General features: G+C 43.8%; 1 protein-coding gene across 17 annotated transcripts in view; it reads left to right on the forward strand.

Moving 5' to 3' along the window:
• The window catches only part of ST6GAL1 (ST6 beta-galactoside alpha-2,6-sialyltransferase 1), a 79576-nt gene that overhangs the window by 49818 nt on the left and 9840 nt on the right, over positions 1-19918 (forward strand). For all 17 annotated transcript variants that reach the window (XR_015950268.1, XR_015950271.1, XR_015950265.1 and 14 more), the window contains 3 exons: positions 6257-6899; positions 8123-8220; positions 19390-19491. Coding sequence is in view for 10 of the 17 variants with exons in the window: in XM_088670800.1 (XP_088526926.1) it covers positions 6308-6899; positions 8123-8220; positions 19390-19491 (792 nt within the window). In the remaining 7 variants the exon portion in view is untranslated. The remainder of the gene's footprint in view (positions 1-6256; positions 6900-8122; positions 8221-19389; positions 19492-19918) is intronic.

Genomic DNA, 19918 nt, shown 5'->3' on the forward strand with positions numbered 1-19918 from the left:
CGGAAATCGGAGCAGGAACTGTCCAAGCGGACAGTGGTGAGTCCTGTCCTATGGTGACAGCTGATGTGAGTCCTGCCACGTGGGGCAGATGAGGTGAGTCCTGTCCTATGGTGACAGCTGATGTGAGTCCTGCCACGTGGGGCAGATGAGGTGAGTCCTGTCCTAAGGGGACAGCTGATTGAGTCCTGTCCTAGATGGACAGATGGGGATAGTCCTTCTTTAGGAAGGATGAGTGAATAACCAAAAGCCTAAGCCAACACTCGGATTAAAAATTGTGTATTTAATAAAGTTGTGGCCCTAAATTATTTGCCAAAAACCAAACCATAATTCTGTTGTCAGTTGTGAGTTATTTAAGGTAATTTTCTGGGAAGCCTCGACACACAACCATAATCCGTTCCGGTGGTCCGTTTGTAAACCAAAACAGGTTGTAACCCAAGACGTGCTTTTGCCAATGGGGCGTCAAAAAAAAAATTGTTTGTAACCCCCCCCCCCAAGGGTTGTAATCCAACAAAAGGATGCAAACCGGACACGCACTTCCAGGTCTGATGTGTTTGTAATGCAAAACGTATGCAAACCAAGATGTATGCAAACCAAGGTACCACTGTAGCATATATTCAACATAAAAAAGAGGAACGATTTGTTGTTGACAAAGGACAGCTGTACACATAAAGGGCCCCATTACCTTCAGTAGTTTAGAGCCTCATCAAACCTAAATCCGGCCCTGTGTATGCCTGCTTACCCCTTTTGGTACTGAACGTTTTAAGTACATTTCCATGCAAAGAGTGGGGTGGCAGCATATTTGCATTCAGAGCAAAAATGCAGCAAAACTGCCACACCAGCAAAGCTCTTGTCCATGGAAGTTTATGCAAATGTAATACTAATTTTTAGGACTCTTTTTTGGTTAAATAATGTGCCTTTTCATGTCAGATGAGCCGGTGGAGTTTATGTATGTGCAGTTCCCAGGGGAGTTGTCTTCTCCCCTTTTTTGTTTCTGCTTGATGTGATGTATTCAGTTCTAATGTTTTCTTCTGATGTATCCAAAAAGTTTAAAAACCACCCTTGAAGGAGAATTTCTGTGTACTGCCAGCTTTTTAAAAAATAAATAAATAAAGAGGGTTTAAGCACTGTCTGTCCCTGTTGTAGATTTCCTATGATCTCACTGAGGTTGCCATAACCTTGCCGTCAGGCTTTCTTGGTGGTTTATGAAATCACCTTTTCCACAGCTTCTTATAAACAGTTGCAATTTTTAAAATGGCTGTCATCACCCTGGAAAAGCATAGGAAGTGACTCAAACAGTGAATACAGTCATACCTTGGTTCTCAAATGGCTTAGTTGTCAATCAATCAATCAATCAATCAATATACTTTATTCGACCGATAGTCAGAACAAAAACATTTCTCAATACAAAGCTAAACATATAAAACTGAAGGCATCAGGGGGATACATAAATATTAGTTGTCAAACAAATCTGCCCTCGGACGCTAAAAACCTGTTCCGGTTTTCAAACGTTTTTCGGAAATTGAACATCTTACACGGCTTCCGCTTGAATGCAGGAAGCTCCTGCAGCCAATTGGAAGCCGCGCCTTGGTTTTTGAATGGTTTCGGGAGTCAAGCGGACTTCCGGAATGGGTTAAGCTCGAGAACCAAGGTATGACTGTATCTGTTTTGGTTACTGATGTTATCTGCCTCAAATGATCTCTTATTTGATACCTTGATATCTGAGATCCTCTGATGAGGTGGGGTACAGCTGCAGCTACGAGGGACTGGCCCTTTTAATGTATCAGTCCTTGCCCTGTGGAACTCACTGCCTGTAGAGGTCCAGCAGCAACCAACCCTGCCTTCCTTCAGACATCTTCTGAAAACTGTTTAGACAGGCCTTCATGATTTGGTTTTTTTTCTTGCAACCAACCAGTGTCTACTGATGTTTAAAATTATGTTTCCTTGATATTTACAGACTGATTTTTATTGAATTTCATATGCTGTATGCTGCCTTGGTATATTTTATGTTAATACAAATTCTAAATTTTCAAATCTGGCAAGCAAGAATACTAACATCTGAAAAATCAGTGCAGAGCAAGGAGATCTCTATGTTATACAATCTCACCAAAGGACATGATATTCCATGAGGCAGGAAAGGAGAAAATGGAAGATGTTGCTCTTGCTTTTCATCTATTAATAGGCATGTGGTTGTGGGTAACTTCACACTAGACGAGGAACTGCCCACAGATAAGGTGCATGCGCATTAATGCCATCTATCTTATAAAACCAGCATCCTATTTGAAGGAGAGGCTTGCATGCGTCTCCACAGCAAGAGCTGGAGGATGTGGGTATAGTGCTCGAAGCTGCCTCTTGCTGATGCCTTAAATCGTATTGGCTTTGCCAACCCAGCTGCCAGACGAATAGCAGCAGTAGTATGGAACTCAGGGTTTCTACTTCCAGCTTTTGCCTATTTGTCCTTGGTCTGCACACACCAACCACTTTGCCACAATGGAGATTGCAGGCTTCCCTCCCAGGATGAACGACTGGATAGAGAAGGCTAGAGATGGGGCTCTTGGCAACCACAGGCAGAATCAGAGCAGAGTAGGCAGCAGTGATTTGTGCAGGATCCTCCAGGTGACCCCTTTCTTGAGCACGCAAGAGTAGTTTTCCAATTGTGGATATTTGTACGGCTGCCACATGGGTCTTTCCACATACTTTGGTTCGCCCTATCAAATAGACTTGTTTTTATCGGCTGATACAAGCCTTTGGCAGGAAAGTTCTCTGGGGCTTCTGTCACAGTAGGTGAGGGAGGCCACACAGGTCTGAAGGAGCCTGCTTTGTTATAACCCTAGTAGGAATATCCTCCATCCCTGTTTGGCAAAAATGAAAATTTCTGCTTCCTCTGAATTTCTATTTCACTATAGGGATGGAGGGCATCTCTCCCACTTCTGCTTCACTGTCTATTTTCCATCTGGAGTGAGATTGGTGCTTAGGGCTTCTGCCGGCGACCTACTACTACTACTACTACTACTAATAATAATAATAATAATTTATTTATACCCCGCCCATCTGGCTGGGTTTCCCCAGCCACTCTGGGCAGCTTCCAACAGAAAAATGAACTAAAATAATCTATTAAACATTAAAAGCCTCCCTAAATAGGGCTGCCTTCAGATGTCTTCTAAAAATCTGGTAGCTGTTTTTCTCTTTGACATCTGATGGGAAGGTGTTCCACAGGGCGGGCGCCACCACCGAGAAGGCCCTCTGCCTGGTTCCCTGTAACTTGGCTTCTCGCAACGAGGGAACCGCCAGAAGACCCTCGGTACTGGACCTCAGTGTCCGGGCAGAACGATGGGGGTGGAGATGCTCCTTCAGGTATACTGGACCGAGGCCATTTAGGGCTTTAAAGGTCAGCACCAACACTTTGAACTGTGCTCGGAAATGTCCCAGACTATTGGTGTTTGTCCTGTTTGTCGTCTTCATTTTCTTATCTTTTTCATTATTGGTTCCTTGTTTGGAGTTGCCATTCCTGGTTGTCAAATTTGGGGTTTGAGGGTTTGTCTTCACTCTGCCAGTCTGGAAAGTGGAATGATTCCTCCCCCTGGAGAGCTTCTGAAGAGGAGTCATCCCTGCCAGGAACCAAGCAGACCTTCGCTATATGTAGACATTTCCACTCCCTCCCTCTGTGCAGCTGCAGCCCAGGCCCATGCAAGTTTCTTGGGATGTGAATTGCACTGCTTGGCAGTAGAGTGAGCAGCAGGTTGATTGACAGTGCTGTGTAAAGTCACTGTGAATGACAGGTTGTAGAGTGTTGAGAGTGGCAGTTGACGAGGGAGTTGGAGGAGCTGTTCAGACGGAGTGAGAAGGAGGAGCTGTTCAGACGGAGTGAGAAGGAAGGTGATTTTATGTGACGAGGGAGTTGGAGGAGCTGTTCAGACGGAGTGAGAAGGAAGGTGATTTTATGTGACGAGGGAGTTGGAGGAGGTGTTCAGACGGAGTGAGGTGATTTTATATGTATGTTTTGGATACTTATATCCTGCTTTGTAACCCCAAGTGCCCTTTAAAGCAACTTACAAAAGATTTTCACAATTAAAAAAAAAGTCTAAGCCTGGTAAGATGAGAGAGTGATAAAAACACGAGTAGGGGTAAGAGTTTGGGTAGCAATCAAAGAGGAGAGTTGCGTACGCCAGGCTGGGGTAGTAAAACTATTTATCGTTCTTTAGTTCTTTTTTAAAAAATAAAAAAATAAAAAAATGTTTAATATTCATCAGTTAATGAAGCTGTTGTGCTCTGTGTGGATTCTAGGAACAGCCTGCTGGACTGCACATGCCCTGTATTGATATACACAACTGCATAGATAGCATGCCTCACCCACGTGCCTTGTATTGATATACACAGTTGAACATAGAGAGGGAGAGGCCCACTGCTATCTATCTGTCATTAAGGGAAATCTGGATCTATGGGACCAACTGAGTGACTGATCCGGTGACTTGTGTAGGACAGAGCCTCACAAGAGACCCCTGGAGCATTACAGGCTGATTTTTGTGCAGTGTGCAGAGTACGGCGGGCTTTCTTGTTTTTCTCTTGCTTCTGTGCCCTGTTCTTCCTTACTTGGTTTTGTGTTTCATTGTCCACTCACACTCCTCGTTTCCCCTTAATTTTAGTTCCGATGTTAGTCACCTTAAGCATAGTAAGCCAGCTTATAAATGAAATGGGCACAATTGTGTATTTCTCTCGCCCTTCCATGCACTCTTTCTTGGATGTCAGTCTCGGGTTTTTGCTTCTTGCATTGTCTCACAATCTCTCCCTCCAGAGATTGTGGCTGGAGAAAGAAGGCATAATTTTATTTATTCATTTTATTTTTTAATTTCTTTACCGCTCTATGTTTTTTAAGAAAAATGTCAAAGTGGTTGACAGCATATTAAATCAATAAAACATAAATAAAACAATCTGAAGAACGTCAAATATAGAGTATACTGTGGTACCTCAGGTTACAGATGCTTCAGGTTACAGATGCTTCAGGTTACAGACTCCACTAACCCATAAATAGTACCTTGGGTTAAGAACTTTGCTTCAAGATGAGAACAGAAATCATGCGGTTTTGGCACGGCGGCAGCGGGAGGTCCCATTAGCTAAAGTGGGGCCTCAGGTTAAGAACAGTTTCAGTTAAGAACGGACCTCCAAAACGAATTAAGTTCTTAACCCGAGGTACCACTGTAAAGTCAATGCAACATAAAGGAGAACTAAAATATTATCTTAAAGATTTCAAAATAAAACATTACAAAGGAGGTCAACTACAGAATACTTATTTAATGCTCCCTTCCAACCATGCTTACCCCGTCACGGGGATTCGAACCACCGGCCTTCTGATCGGCAAGGCCTAGGCTCTGTGGTTTAACCCACGGCACCACCCGCATCCCTGCTGGATCAATGTTGTTGTTTAGTCGTTTAGTCGTGTCCGACTCTTCATGACCCCATGGACCATAGCACGCCAGGCACTCCTGTCTTCCACTGCCTCCCGCAGTTTGGTCAAACTCATGTTCGTAGCTTCAAGAACACTGTCCAACCATCTCGTCCTCTGTCGTCCCCTTCTCCTAGTGCCCTCAATCTTTCCCAACATCAGGGTCGTTTCCAGGGAGTCTTCTCTTCTCATGAGGTAGCCAAAGTATTGGAGCCTCAGCTTCACGATCTGTCCTTCCAGTGAGCACTCAGGGCTGATTTCCTTCAGAATGGATAGGTTTGATCTTCTTGCAGTCCATGGGACTCTCAAGAGTCTCCTCCAGCACCATAATTCAATAGATCAGGCTAAAAAGGCCCTGACCTACGGCCCATGGCTATCATAATACAACGTTGGTTTTGATTATTATGTCAGTTATTGAAATGTGAGTTATACATGTGCTTTGATTTGTATAACAAGAAAACTTTATTACTGTAAGTGGTTGTTCAAGACTTGCAGCAATTTTCAAGTTGTGGGAGGAAGGTTGAGTTGTTGTCATCTTTGCTGTTGTTGTTAATTAAATTTATATGCCACCATTCATCCGAAGATCACAGGGCAGTTTACAATATAAAAGCACAAATATACACACCATAACAACAAACAAAACAATATTCCCCACAGTTTAAAAGGCCACAGATTATTTAAATAGCCAAAGACCTGCAATAAGAGAAACATTGTCAAATGGGCTCTTTATTTTGGTGATTGCAAATGATTACACACCTTGAATTATTTCCTCTCCCCATCCTGATTTTAAAAATGCATTTTTAATGCTTTTTTTTTTAGGTACAACTTCCAACCAGAAGTTGATCTTCCTAACCTGATGCATCATACATTATGGTTCATGTCAACTTTGTTAGAAAATGGATATACGTCCTCCTGGCATTTATTTTGGTTCTGACCATTTGTTTGTGGAAGGAACCACGGAGAGGATTTTATGTTTCGTTTATAACAGACGACCAAGCCAATCTTGGACATTTGAGGCTGTGGAGGTGGAACAGCCTAAGACAAGAAACTGTCCAGGATGAAACCATCAATGGCACAGGCAAGCTCCATTCACCCACCAACACATCTCACGTTGCCATCATAAAACCTCCCATCAAAGTGTGGAACAAGGACAGTTTGTCCAGAAACCTCAGTGCTAGACTGCAAAAGGCGAGGAAGAATTATTTGCATATGAACAAATACCGTGTGAAGTACAATGGACCAAAGTATGCTGCTAAATCCAGCCCCCAAAAAGTGTTGTGCCAGCTCCAGAAGCGATTGAACTTTGGGATGATCACCACATCAGATGGGCCCTTCAATACATCAGAATGGGAGACCTACCTGCCAAGGAAGAACATCAGCATGGAAGTGGGCCAGATAGGCCGGTGTGCAGTTGTGTCCTCTGCAGGATCCATGAAGTCATCCCATTTGGGGGAAGAAATAGGTTTGCATTATTCCTCTGCCATTTTGGAAGTAACAAAATACAGTTTGAAATCTTTGACTTTGGGAGGTGTTTCAGGGTTACGGGGCTGGAAAAACATTTAATTTTGAATTAAATCTGAAGAAGTGTGCATGCACACGAAAGCCTATACCCAGAATAAACTTAATTGGTCTCTAAGGTACTACTGGACAATTTTTCACTTTATTTATTTATTTAATTTTGAATTTATTGAATTTGCTGGTAAGACCTTTTCTCTTTTCTCTTCTCTCTTCCTGCCTTTCATTGCTCAGTGACCACAGATGTCTCGTAGGAATGTAGGATCCCGGAACATTAAAACTGGGTATTGGGTATTTGAAATTAAGACAAGGCATTGCTAGAATTGGCCTAGTAACAGGTTAAAGTACTTGTGTGTTTAAAACCTTGGGCTAGCTCAGGTTTAGCTCTAGAGCAGATGTAATATTGCAGGCCTAAGTCTAAACCTTGCATTGAAATCTCACCTCAGCCATGAAGTCACAAGGAGGCCTTAGAACAAGGGTAGCAAACATGACGCCCTCCATATGTTATCCCTGACCATTGGCAACATCCTGAACTCAGCTTGAATGATTTTAAATACAATTATTCGCCTGTCCGATAGGGATCCCCAGTGATGACAGACAGTGTAAAAGAAAATCAAAACAATAATGACAACCTTATAAAAATCCATAAAATTTAAACTAAGCCTGTCCAAAACAGGCTCAGTACCTGCTCCTGCTTTTTCAGTACCCACAACCAATATTACCTCTGACTGTGTTAAGCCTCAGTGTCTCATCCACTCCAAAACTCTCAAGCCGCATCTGCTCCAAAACAGCTACCAGACACAAGCTCGAGATCTCTTGCCTTACAAGGTAGGTGCCTTTGGAAAAGGAAGTGAAACAGCCTGTGCCCCCTTTCACAGCTTTCATGGTCTGCCTTTGGTGAAATTTTAAGTTCATGGTTCTCTGTTAACAGTGGATTTCTTTCAAGTGGCATAAGAGTGCAGGAGCTGATTGGGATGAGGCAGGGCTGATGGAAAGTTTTCACATTCACAGTGGAGAGTTTGATTGTAGTAAGGCTAATGCTCCTCGCTGTCTTCTTCCGAAGTAGTGGCACAGTTGGGTTCCAGAGCTCAAAACAGAAACTTTTGAGACTTTGGGGCTTTTGCTCAAGCAGGTGCCTTTCAATTTATATCTCCTCCTCACTGTTTTCAGATCGCCATGATGCAGTGCTGCGGTTTAATGGAGCCCCTACCAGTGGGTATCAGGCTGATGTAGGGCAGAAAACCACAATACGCCTTGTTAATTCCCAGGTAAGCTTGCATGGTATGCGCTGTGCTAAGGGAGCAACAGAAAGGAGTGCATATTGAGGGCTTTAATGAGAGCTCCTTCAGCTCGTTTTTGTTGTTCTGTCCTGAAAAGATTTGCAAGTAAGAATAGCAGCAAAAAGGAGAAGAATCACTTATGTCAGCTCTTAGTGTTGCCTTTGCACAAGATAAAAGGCCTGCCTCTAAACCTTCCTTAGTGATATCTGAAAAGTGTCTTTTCACTGTGGAAAGGACAGCAGATTTTTTTTTAAATCACCACCTGACAGTGTGTGGGGAGGAGAGGGGGGGGGAATAATAATTTTGTGCCCATGTTCTACAGAACATTAATTTACTCTACAGAACCTTTACCTTTATTGAAACTTGAAAAACAAAGGGGAAAATGATATATAAATGTTAACATCAAATGCCAAGCATCTTTTTAAATTTAAACGTGTATTACTATTAAAACAAAATAGTGGGCATGCTTTTTAATGATGCATTACAGCTAGTTTGATCTTAAGCGACTCCTATATCTACCCCTCCCCATCCCTGTACCTTTAAGGCTGAAGCCATCCCCATTGTGCCCTTCAGACTATTAAGATTTTACACTTATGCACATATTCTTTAAAAAAAATGTAGTGATGTCTTTTTGGGGACACAAAAGTGTTAGAAGGCCCAGGCCACATCAGAGGATTTCCTGCTGTGGCTTCTCCTCATCCCAGCAATCCTTTGTTGGAGCATTGCTCTCCTTCACTGTGCTAGATTTCCGATATTGCCCATGCGGTGCATGAAAAATTCGTGCTGCAGTGGCTCACACGTTGCGAAAGTGAGAAGGACCTTCAGAGTAGGCCACCGGGAAATGAGCAGTGCAGCAGGATCCCTTTGCATGTTTATTTAAAAGCAAACACCATGTGTTCAATAGGATTTACTCTAAGGAAAGTGCTCACTCATTCAAGAATGACTAGAATTGGAATTGGATGCTTTTAGGTTTTCTGAATGGGACTTCTGAATTCTCTGCCAGACAAAGAATATAAGACCAAATGAGTTTAATAGGACTGAAATATTAAGAGAGAGCACAGATATTCCAGGTCCTTGTACAACCCTTAAGGGCACAATTGGAAGAAAAACAGTAATTTCTTGGTAAATAAATACCATTGCTCTTTTGTGATGATTTTAAACCAGGCATCCCCAAACTGCGGCCCTCCAGATGTTTTGGCCTACAACTCCCATGATCCCTAGCTTACAGGACCACCAGTGGTCAGGGATGATGGGGATGCCTGGAGGGCTGAAGTTTGGGGATGCCTGTTTTAAACAGTGTCCCTGGCCAGTGATAAAAGGCAAGGAGAAAGAACGTAGACACACCCTCTCGTCATTCATAGCACAGCATGGATTTTGCTTCACTTGCCCATCTAAAATACCTTTATCTTGGAAAGTTCAGTAGTAAAGCATCTGTTCTGAATGCAGAATGTCCCAGGTTCAGCCCCTTGCATCTCCAGATAGGGCTTGATATGTCCCCTTGTCTGAAACCCTAGATAGCCACTGCTGGTCAGTTTAAACAATGCAGGGTTAGATGGACCAGTGGTTTGACCAAGTATGAAATAGCATATTGTGTTCCTATGCACCTATCACCATTTGAAAGTGTTATGAGAAAAACTGTTCCCTTTCCCTTATGGCAGGCCTGCCCGAAGTCTGTTTTGGGGGCCTAATCCAGCCTGCCGATTGATTTAATCCAGCCCCCGTGGCAGTATATGTCCTGGGGTAAAATCCTAAAAAGGAGGGTAGGATGAGAGGAGTCCCCTACCAGGAAAGACTGTGCTCGTGTGCCCAAGACACAGACTCTATAAAACATATTATGCTGCACTGTGTGAAGTTCAAACAAGCTAGGGCTGAATTGATTTCACCCTTGCTAGCCCTGATCCCAGGAAAATCGGAGGAGTCTTATATCAAGTTCCTATTGGAAGACCGCTCAAATGCTAGAACATTAGCAGTGGCGAAGTTTCTATTGGTGGTTGCGAGAATCAATAATCCCAACTCTTAAGTTTTAATAAAATGTTTTTGAAACCTGAAGGCAGGATGTCCTTGTTGGGTATCACTTTGTAACGAATTGATGGGTCTATGGACCATAATAAAGATTGTTGTTGTTGTTTTAAACAAATTAAAATCCTTTTTAAAAAAGGTCAACAGCTTAGGGGTAAAATTGTTAAAAAAAAAAAAAGCTCAACAACTTTGGCCGGCCTTCGCTCATGTTCACTCCATCAAATCTGGCCCTCTTTGAAAAAAGTTTGGGGCACCCCTGCCTTATGGGGTATTCTGGAGCCCGTATAGAATCCTTAAGTGGGTTCCCTATTGGTAGGAGAAAACAGAGGCCAACCAGGGTATATTGAGAAGCAAAGTGGCTAGTAAGCCTGATCTTTATTAAAGGAGCTGTTGCAACAGGGTCCCCACACGTAGGAGGGAGGAGAACCCTGAACAATGGTGTGCAAGCCCTTACATAGACATTTGAAATTGCCCACCCTGTAACCCAAGACCACCCCCCCCAAAAAAAGAATCATACATACCTCACAGACAGAGGCAGTCTACAGCAGAAATCCTGTCTGCCAGGATACCTGATCCATGGTCACTGATTGCATTACCTGGGCAGTCTGGCTATTCTTTCATGATGGTTAATACTTTAGTTCCTGGGTCCAGGTCATAGGCTTACCCTATTCATACACAAATACACCCTTAAGACAGGATTTGCAAGCAAAAAGACAATGGGAAGTCTTTTCACATTTGCCTCCTTTACTGCAGAGGAATATCTGAGGCCATTGGGAGAGTCAAAATGGCTTAAGGATTGCTCTCCCATACTATTTAGACGTATGGTTCATATATTTAGATATGTGTGCATTGATGAATATTTATTCTATATTTGAAACCTTAAAATTCTTATAACAAAAGTGATCTCACTCTTGGGCACCATTCCATTTCAAAGTCTAAATCCGATGCAAGGATGAGCCCATGTTCTCCGAACCACGTCCGCAATTGCGAATGACCTCTTCACTGCAACATTTCAACCCTCTGTGCCCGCAGTCTGGTTTGTATATGTGGTGTCGCCAATGGGATGTCATGATCCCTGCAGCTGGCCCCGTCAGACAACTTGATTGATTAGAGCATCAGGAAGAGGAAGAGGCCTTTTCCTAAAACTATGAAGGATGGTGGGAATAGAGCAGCTGAAAACTAATCCTTAGGCACTTTGTGTTCTCTGCTGTAAAAGCCTCCATGTGGGAAGTATCGCTTCCAGTATTGCCCCATAGTCTGATGGGGGGACAACATGTGGTGGGAGAGAGTAAATCACACCTGTTGTCAGAAATACAAGAAAGCTAAACTGAAAATTAGCATTTACACAGAAGCCAGTTATTATTTATATATATATATATATATATATATATATATATATATATATATATATATATGAGAGAATGATATTCCATTCATCCATGTAATAGCTAACACACAATGAATTACAGAGGCAAGTAAGTCCAGAGTTAACAAGACAGTCTAAAGCCGAAACAGTTAAGTAATGAAGTACGTAGCTCATTAGGAGTTGTACAGGGAAACACAAGTAAATCTGGTAGCAGTTTAGCCGGAAGCTGATGAAGGGCAGAAAGGCACTGCAAGTGAGATTGTGAAGCTGTGGCAGTATTGGTGTGGACCTACTCTGCTAAAAATAGCCAGAAGTATCTGGTGGCAGGATATGAATGAGGCAGCGGAATTAATGGAGAAACACTTTTGCAGGTTTGTGCAGAACTGCCCCGAACCTCAGAGCACAGAAGCAGTGGGAAGTGAAGACAAAGACAAAGCAAATGTTTCTTTGCCTTTTTTGCTTTCCTGATTGGAGAAAGGGGTGTGGCTGGCATGTGCACAGAAACCTCTGGCTTGGTTGTGTGACTTGAATGCAGCCTTCTGCCACACCTGTGGCCCCACCCACTTTTGCTTCTGGCCCAAGCCATCTCTGGCATGTGCTCCTGGAAGGTTGTCTGTGAGTGCAAGTGGCCCTTGGATACAAAAAGTTTCCCCATGCCTTGTCTTAGTACTGTCAGCCAAGATAGTGTGACTATCATTTCCCCTCTTACTCACACATGTCTCCATATTTCTTTCCTTGCTCTTTTCTCCCCTGTGTTGACTTTTAGACTCCATGTTCCAGATGCTTTCCCCCCTCCTTTTTCCAGCATCTTTAGATTTAGGGCTTGAATAACTCAGAGAAGCTATAAGCTATGCTGTGCAGAGCTACCCAAGATGGACAAGTCATAGTGGAGACTAAACGTCATCCAGCCCCTTCACGGATCACCGCTTTATCGTGGCGAAGGGGCTTGAATAACTCCAAGAAGCTATGAGCTATGCCGTGCAAGGCCACCCAAGACGGACAGGTCATAGCCAAGAGTTTAGACTAAATGTGATCCACCTGGAGAAGGAACTGGCAATCCACTCAAGTATCCCTGTGAAGAAAACTCCATGGACAAAGACAACAGGGATATAAAAGTCACGACGCTGGGAAATGAACCCCTCAGGTTGGAAGGCCTTCAACATGCTACTGAGGAAGAGTGGAGGACAAGTACAAGTAGATTCGGAGCTGATGAAGCAGCTGGGCAAAAGCCGAAAAGTCGCTCAGTTGTGGATATGCCTGGAAGCGAAAGGAAAGTCCAATGCTGTAAAGAAAATATTGCATAGGAACCTGGAATGTAAGAACCATGAACCTTGGTAAGCTGGATCTCAAAAATGAGATGGTAAGAATAAATATTGACATCCTGGGCATCAGTGAACTAAAATAAACGGGAATGGGCGAATTCAGTTCGGATGACCATCATATCTACTACTGTGGGCAAGAATCCCGTAAAAGAAATGAGGTGGCCCTCATAGTCAACAAAAGAGTGGCAAAAGCTGTCCTGGGATGCAATCTCAAAAATGATAGAATGATCTCGATACGAATCCAAGGCAGACCTTTTAACATTGCAGTAATCCAAGAAAGTGAAATTGACCAATTCTATGAAGACAACACCTTCTAGAAATGACACCAAAGAAGGATGTTCTCCTCATTATAGGGGATTAGAATGCTAAAGTAGGGAATCAAGAGATAAAAGGAACAACTGGCAAGTTTGGCCTTGGAGTTCAAAATGAAGCAGGGCAAAGGCTAATAGAGTTCTATCAAGAGAACAAGCTGGTCATCAAAAACACTCTTTTCCAACAACACAAGAGACGACTCTACACATGGATATCACCAGATGGGCAGCATCGAAATCAGATTGATTATATTCTCTGCAGCCAAAGATGGAGAAGCTCTATACAGTCAGCAAAAACAAGACCTGGGGCTGACTGTGGCTCAGATCATCAACTTCTTATAGCAAAATTCCAGCTTAAACTGAAGTAAGTAGGAAAAACCACCGGGGCCAGTAAGACACAATCTAAATCAAATCCCTTATGAATACACAGTGTAAGTGAGGAACAGGTTTAAGGATTTAGATTTGGTGGACAGAGTGCCTGAAGAACTATGGATGGAGGCTCGTAACATTTTACAGGAGGCAGCAACAAAAACCATCCCAAGGAAAAGGAAATGCAAGAAAGCAAAATGGCTGTCCAACGAGGCCTTACAAATAGTGGGGGAGAGGAGGCAAGCAAAATGCGAGGGAGATAGGGAAAGATACAGGAAACTGAATGCAGATTTCCAAAAAATAGCAAGGAGAGACAAGAGGGCCTTCTTAAATGAGCAATGCAAAGAAATAGAGGAAAACAACAGAATGGGAAAAACCAGAAATCTGTTTAAGAAAATTGGAGATATGAAGGGAACATTTCGTACAAAGATTACCATAATAAAGGACAAAAGTGGAAGGACCTAACAGAAGCAGAAGACATCAAGAAGAGGTGGCAGGAATACACAGAGGAATTATACCAGAAAGATATGGAGGTCTCATACACCTCAGGTAGTGTGGTTGTTGACCTTGAGCCAAACATCCTGGAGAGTGACGTCAAATGGGCCTTAGAAAGCACTGCTAATAACAAGGCCAGTGGAAGTGATGATATTCCAGCTGAACTATTAACAATTTTAAAAGATGATGCTGTTAAGGCACTATACTCAATATGCCAGCAAGTTTGTAAAACTCAGCAGGGGCCAGAGGATTGGAGAAGTTCAGTCTACATCCCAATCCCAAAGAAGGGCAGTGCCAAAGAATGCTCCAACTACCGCACAATTGCGCTCATTTCACACACTAGCAAGGTTATGCTTAAAATTCTACAAGGCAGGCTTAGAGCAGTATGTGGACCGAGAACTCCCAGAAGTGCAAGCTGGATTTCGAAGGGGCAGAGGAACCAGAGACCAAATTGCAAACATGTGCTAGATTATGGAGAAAGCTAGAGAGTTCCAGAAAAACATCTACTTCTGCTTCATTGACTACGTAAAAGCATTTGACTGTGTCGACTACAGCAAACTATGGCAAGTTCCTAAAGAAATGGGAGTGCCTGATCACCTCATCTGTCTCCTGAGAAATCTCTATGTGGGACAAGAAGCTACAGTTAGAATTGGATATATTGTCTCCCTGCTTATTTAATTTATATGCCGAATCCATCATGCGAAAGGCTGAACTGGATGAATCCCAATTAAGATTGCCGGAAGAAATATCAACAACCACAGATATGCTGATGACACAACCTTGATGGCAGAAAGTGAGGAAGAATGAAAGAACCTTTTAATGAGGGTGAAAGAGGAGAGCGCAAAATATGGTCTGAAGCTCAACATCAAAAAAACTAAGATCATGGTCACTGGTTCCATCACCTCCTGGCAAATAGAAGGGGAAGAAATGGAGGCAGTGAGAGATTTTACCCACTTGGGTTCCATGATCACTGCAGATGGTGACAGCAGTCACAAAATTAAAAGACACCTGCTTCTTGGGAGAAAAGCAATGACAAACCTAGACAGCATCTTAAAAAGCAGAGACATCACCTTGCTGACAAAGTTCTGTATAATTAAAGCTATGGTTTTTCCAGTAGTGATGTATGGAAGTGAGAGCTGGACCATAAAGAAGGCTGATCAGCGAAGAATTGATGCTTTTGAATTATGGTGCTGGAGGAGACTCTTGAGAGTCCCATGGACTGCAAGAAGAGCAAACCTATCCATTCTTAAGAAAATCAGCCCTGAGTGCTCACTGGAAGGACAGATCCTGAAGCTGGGGCTCCAGTACTTCGGCCACCTCATGAGAAGAGAAGACTCCCTGGAAAAGACCCTGATGTTGGGAAAGATTGAGGGCACTAGGAGAAGGGGACGACGGAGGACGAGATGGTTGGACAGTGTTCTCGAAGCTACCAACATGAGTTGGAACAAACTGCGAGAGGCAGTTGAAGACAGGAGTGCCTGGCGTGCTATGGTCCGTGGGGTCACGAAGAGTCGGACATGACAAAACGACTAAACAACAACAAAAAGCATTCCTAGAAACTCTAGGATGCATTGACATGGGCCAGGGAGATCTGATTGACTTGCTTTAGGAAGGGGAGGGGAGGTTGTCAGAGGAGCAAGGGGGTAGTAATTTTATGGGGTGTTGGGAAAGGTTTTAGGGCAAGGATCAGAAGAAAGCAATTGGACAAGTTTGGGACAAGGAGAATAAAAGGTGCAGGTCTCAGATTGGCTCAAAATTAAAACAGAAACAAAGACAACTCTTGTCTTCTTGGCCATGAAAGAGTGGTGAAGGTTTTAAAGTGGTGTCAGCCAGGAAAAGTCTAAAGGCTTTAGAAATTGCTTCTAAAAAAAACCAGCATCCTGTTTCCAGGTGAATAAGGGATTAATGTAATCTTTTGGGCTCTACTGGATTAATAATTAATCTACTTGATTAATAATTGTGGGGAGGAGTGAATTGGAAGGAGTGCCCCGTGCAAGTGATAATATCTTCCCTTAACACTTCCAGATTGAGTCTGATGCTGTTCTGTTTGTTTTAAACTCACAAGTGATAAGGGGAGATAGCAGAGATTTACAGTAAAGGAGACAATAGGTTTATCATAGTTACAGGTAGGTAGCCGTGTTGGTCTTTTGCAATAGGTTTATCAGAAAGTGTTGTAACTCAGTTTGCTTCAACATGCATGATGAGCTTATTGTATTGGGGTCTGTTGATGCTCTCCAGACCAAAATCCCCTTCTCAGGCACAGACTACCATAGGATAAGCAGAGGAGTGGGGTAGGCTTCCTTTGTAACAAGCTCATTTCCCAGTAAGGATGATCCAGAATATAGGCCAGGCGTCCCCAAACTGCGGCCCTCCAGATGTTTTGGCCTACAACTCCCATGATCCCTAGCTAACAAGACCAGTGGTTGGGGAAGATGGGAATTGTAGTCCAAAACATCTGGAGGGTAGAAGTTTGGGGATGGCTGATATAGGCCCTAGTAGAAAAATTGGAATCTAATCCAAATGTTTAATAACCCTAGATTGCTGATCGGTGGTTGACACAGGTATTCCCCTAATCTCTTGACCCCTGCCTCCTGCTTTATTCCTGTTGTAGTTTCTGTGTTGTTTTAACGGGGCTTTTCCATTGCACATTTTAATAACGGTCATTTGTATTATAATATTTTAATGGGATTGTTTTATTGTGCACTTTAATTATGGTGTGTTTCTAATTACCCTGTATCTTAACAAAGTTGTTCAATTGGTTGTTTTTTTATGCTTTGTAAACCATTTAGAAGCCACGTGGGGATTAAGGAGTATATAAATTATTAAAATAAGAACAATATTTCCGTTCTCCCTACTTTCATAGATTTTGAGCTTGACGGTGAAAGGAACTTTCAGGTGCCTTTTGGAAGGCTTTGTGAGTTGGCTACCTGTGTATAACCCACCTTCATGGTCAGGAAAAGGTTGGGAGATGGTGGGAGGCTGTGCCATCAAGAGCATATGATGTGGAGGAGAGACTGGTCTCATTCGCATGTCACGGTAGATCATGTTTTATGGATTCCTGCGAAAGAGATCATTCCCACTTTGCTTCTCCCCTCAGGTGAGCTGAAAAGACAAGTCATGAGGTTTGTGAACCCTAGATTGTCTCTAGTTTCTCCTAAAGAAAAACAAACCTTAGCTTCAGATCATGGCTTGTTTCCCATGATCATGCATTTGCATGTTACAACAGGCCAAGCTTTGGCTTGTCGCTGCTGCTTGCACTAGTAGATGACCCTTGAGTTCCTTATTCTCTGATATGAATGCCATTAAGCATTGTGTGCAATGAAGGCCACTGTCTGCAGAATATAGGTGCCTGGTGGCTGCTGCAATCAAAGATGTGCACAGGATATTTTCTGTATAGAAGGCGTTTTTGAATTCATTTTTTCACTATAGATGTTTTGGATAACAGGAAATGCAGCTCAAGTAAACTTGAGCATCAGGTTTTTAAACTGTAGAAATCCATGATAATCATGGAGAATTAATAAATTGTTATATATATACTAGTATCTTGAAGCCCGTTAAAATAACGGGTGCTAGAACAGTGAGCTAAGGAAGGAAGGAAGAAAAGAGGGAGCAGGAGGGAGAGAGGAAGGAAAGAGGGGAGAGAAAGAAGAGTAGGAAAGAAGGAAGGGAATAAAGAAGGAAAGAAAAAGAAAGAGGGAGAGAAGACAGAAAGGTAGAAAGAAGGAAGGAAGGAGAGGGAAAGAAAGAATAAGAATGAGGGAGAGGAAGAAAGATGGGAAGGATGGAAGGAAGGAGGGAGCAGGAGGGAGAGAGGAAGGAAAGAGGGGAGAGAAAGAAGAGTAGGAAAGAAGGAAGGGAATAAAGAAGGAAAGAATAAGAAAGAGGGAGAGAAGACAGAAAGGGAGAAAGAAGGAAGGAAGGAAGGAAGGAAGGAAGGAAGGAAGGAAGGAAGGAAAGGGAAGCGGGGGGGGGCCTTAATTCGGCACCAGAAAAGAGTGGGAAGGGACCCAGGGGCAAAAAGCATTTCCCGCGCAGCGTGAGGCCGCGGGTGTCGGTTTTTAAGGAGAGGTCCTCAGAGTTGCGCGTTAGCGGGGAGGTTGCTGAGCCGCGGCAAGAGGAGGTGGCGGCTTGCCGGGTCAGCGAGTCCTGAGCCTCTGGCACGCAGCAGTGCTCTGTAGCACTTTGAATCCTCCTCCTCCTGCCGTAGCTCGGGGCGCTCCACGCGGCGCTGCTGGGTGCTTTGTCGGTGCTTCAGCAGCAGCAGCAGCAACAGCAGCAGCCAGTTCCAGGCGTCGAGCCACGGCAGCAGGAGGAGGATTCAAAGTCCTACAGAGCACTGCTGCATCCCAGAGGCTCGGGACTCTCCGGCCCCTCCCACGGCGCTCTAGGCTGTTTGTGTCCCTGCGTCCGTTGTGTGCTTCCCCCAATGTCGTCGCGGCTCCCCCCACCTGCCTTTCCCAACCCACCCAGAGCCGAGCCCGCCTTGCCTCATTCCTTTTAGGCTATCTGAACCGCCGGGTGGGGAGAGGGGTTGGGATGCAGCGATGGGGAATGGCGGCTCCATCGCTCACTTGCGTCACAATCCCTCGCGGTCCCTTTCCCTCTTCCCCTCGCACTCTGCCCCCCCCCCCCGCTCGAGGGCACGAGTGAGTGCGCAGGGACGGGGAGTGCGCAGGGATTGGGCTCTGTGTGCGTCCAGTCCCTGTGTCTGTGGGGCACATGCAATAGGGAATACTGGACGCAAAGACACTTGCACTTTATTATATAGGATATATATAAAGAAATCCATGATAATCTTGTTTGGATCAGTGGTGAGGATTATATCTAGGAAAGGGATGTGTGAATTTTTGATGCTGCTATTGCACTGCATTTCATAGTTGGGTGAACAGAGCTGACCTTGTTTTTAAATTGCTCCAAGCATTCTTTGCCACTGGGCCGGAAGAGAGAGAGAGATGTGCTCTATCTCATGGTCTTCAGCCTGATTTGAGAATAATTCAAGAGAATGTGTGATTAGGTCATTTAACCCTACTGTAATGTCTATGACTAGATCAGTCTAGATTCGAAGAGCCACTGTTTTCACCGATCCTGGCCTAGTTCTCAAGATCATTGCCCTTGGTTTCAAAAAGGAACTGCAGCTAAAAAGTTGCCGTTCTCATGGAACAGTGTCCTGCAACAATCAGTGACATTCGCCACCAGTAAAGCCTTCCAGGCTGACTTCCCTGTGCTTTTCAAAGTGGCAACATGTATTAATCGCCACCTCTTTTGTCATTCCCAGCTTATTACTGTAGAAGAAAAGAAGTTTGTTACAGATCCGCAGTATAATTCCGGAACCTTAATTGTGTGGGATCCAGCACCATATCACTCAGGTATCCACGAGGTACGTTTGAGCGATGTGCATATTAAAATAATTGCCTGGAATTGCAGTGGATTCTGGGAGAAGGTTGTGGTCGTGCAGGAAATGCATGGTTCTGTTGTTGTAAAGACTCTAGTATCTCCTCCCACCTGACACCAGATTATTATTATTAATAATAATAATAATAATAATACCCCGCCCATCTGGCTGGGTTTCCCCAGCCACTCTGGGCAACTTCCAACTGAATATTAAAAACTGTACAGCATCAAACATTAAAATCTTCCCTAAACAGGCCCACCTTCAGTTGTCTTCTAAAAGTAAAATAGTTACTTATTGCCTTGACATCTGCTGGGAGGGCGTTCCACAGGGCGGGTGCCACTACCAAGAAGGCCCTCTTTCTGGTTCCCTGTAACCTCACTTCTCGCAATGAGGGAACGGCCAGAAGGCCCTC

Source organism: Zootoca vivipara, chromosome 5 (assembly GCF_965207765.1).
Source record: "Zootoca vivipara chromosome 5, rZooViv2.hap1.1, whole genome shotgun sequence".
NCBI classification, from domain to species: Eukaryota; Metazoa; Chordata; class Lepidosauria; order Squamata; family Lacertidae; genus Zootoca; species Zootoca vivipara.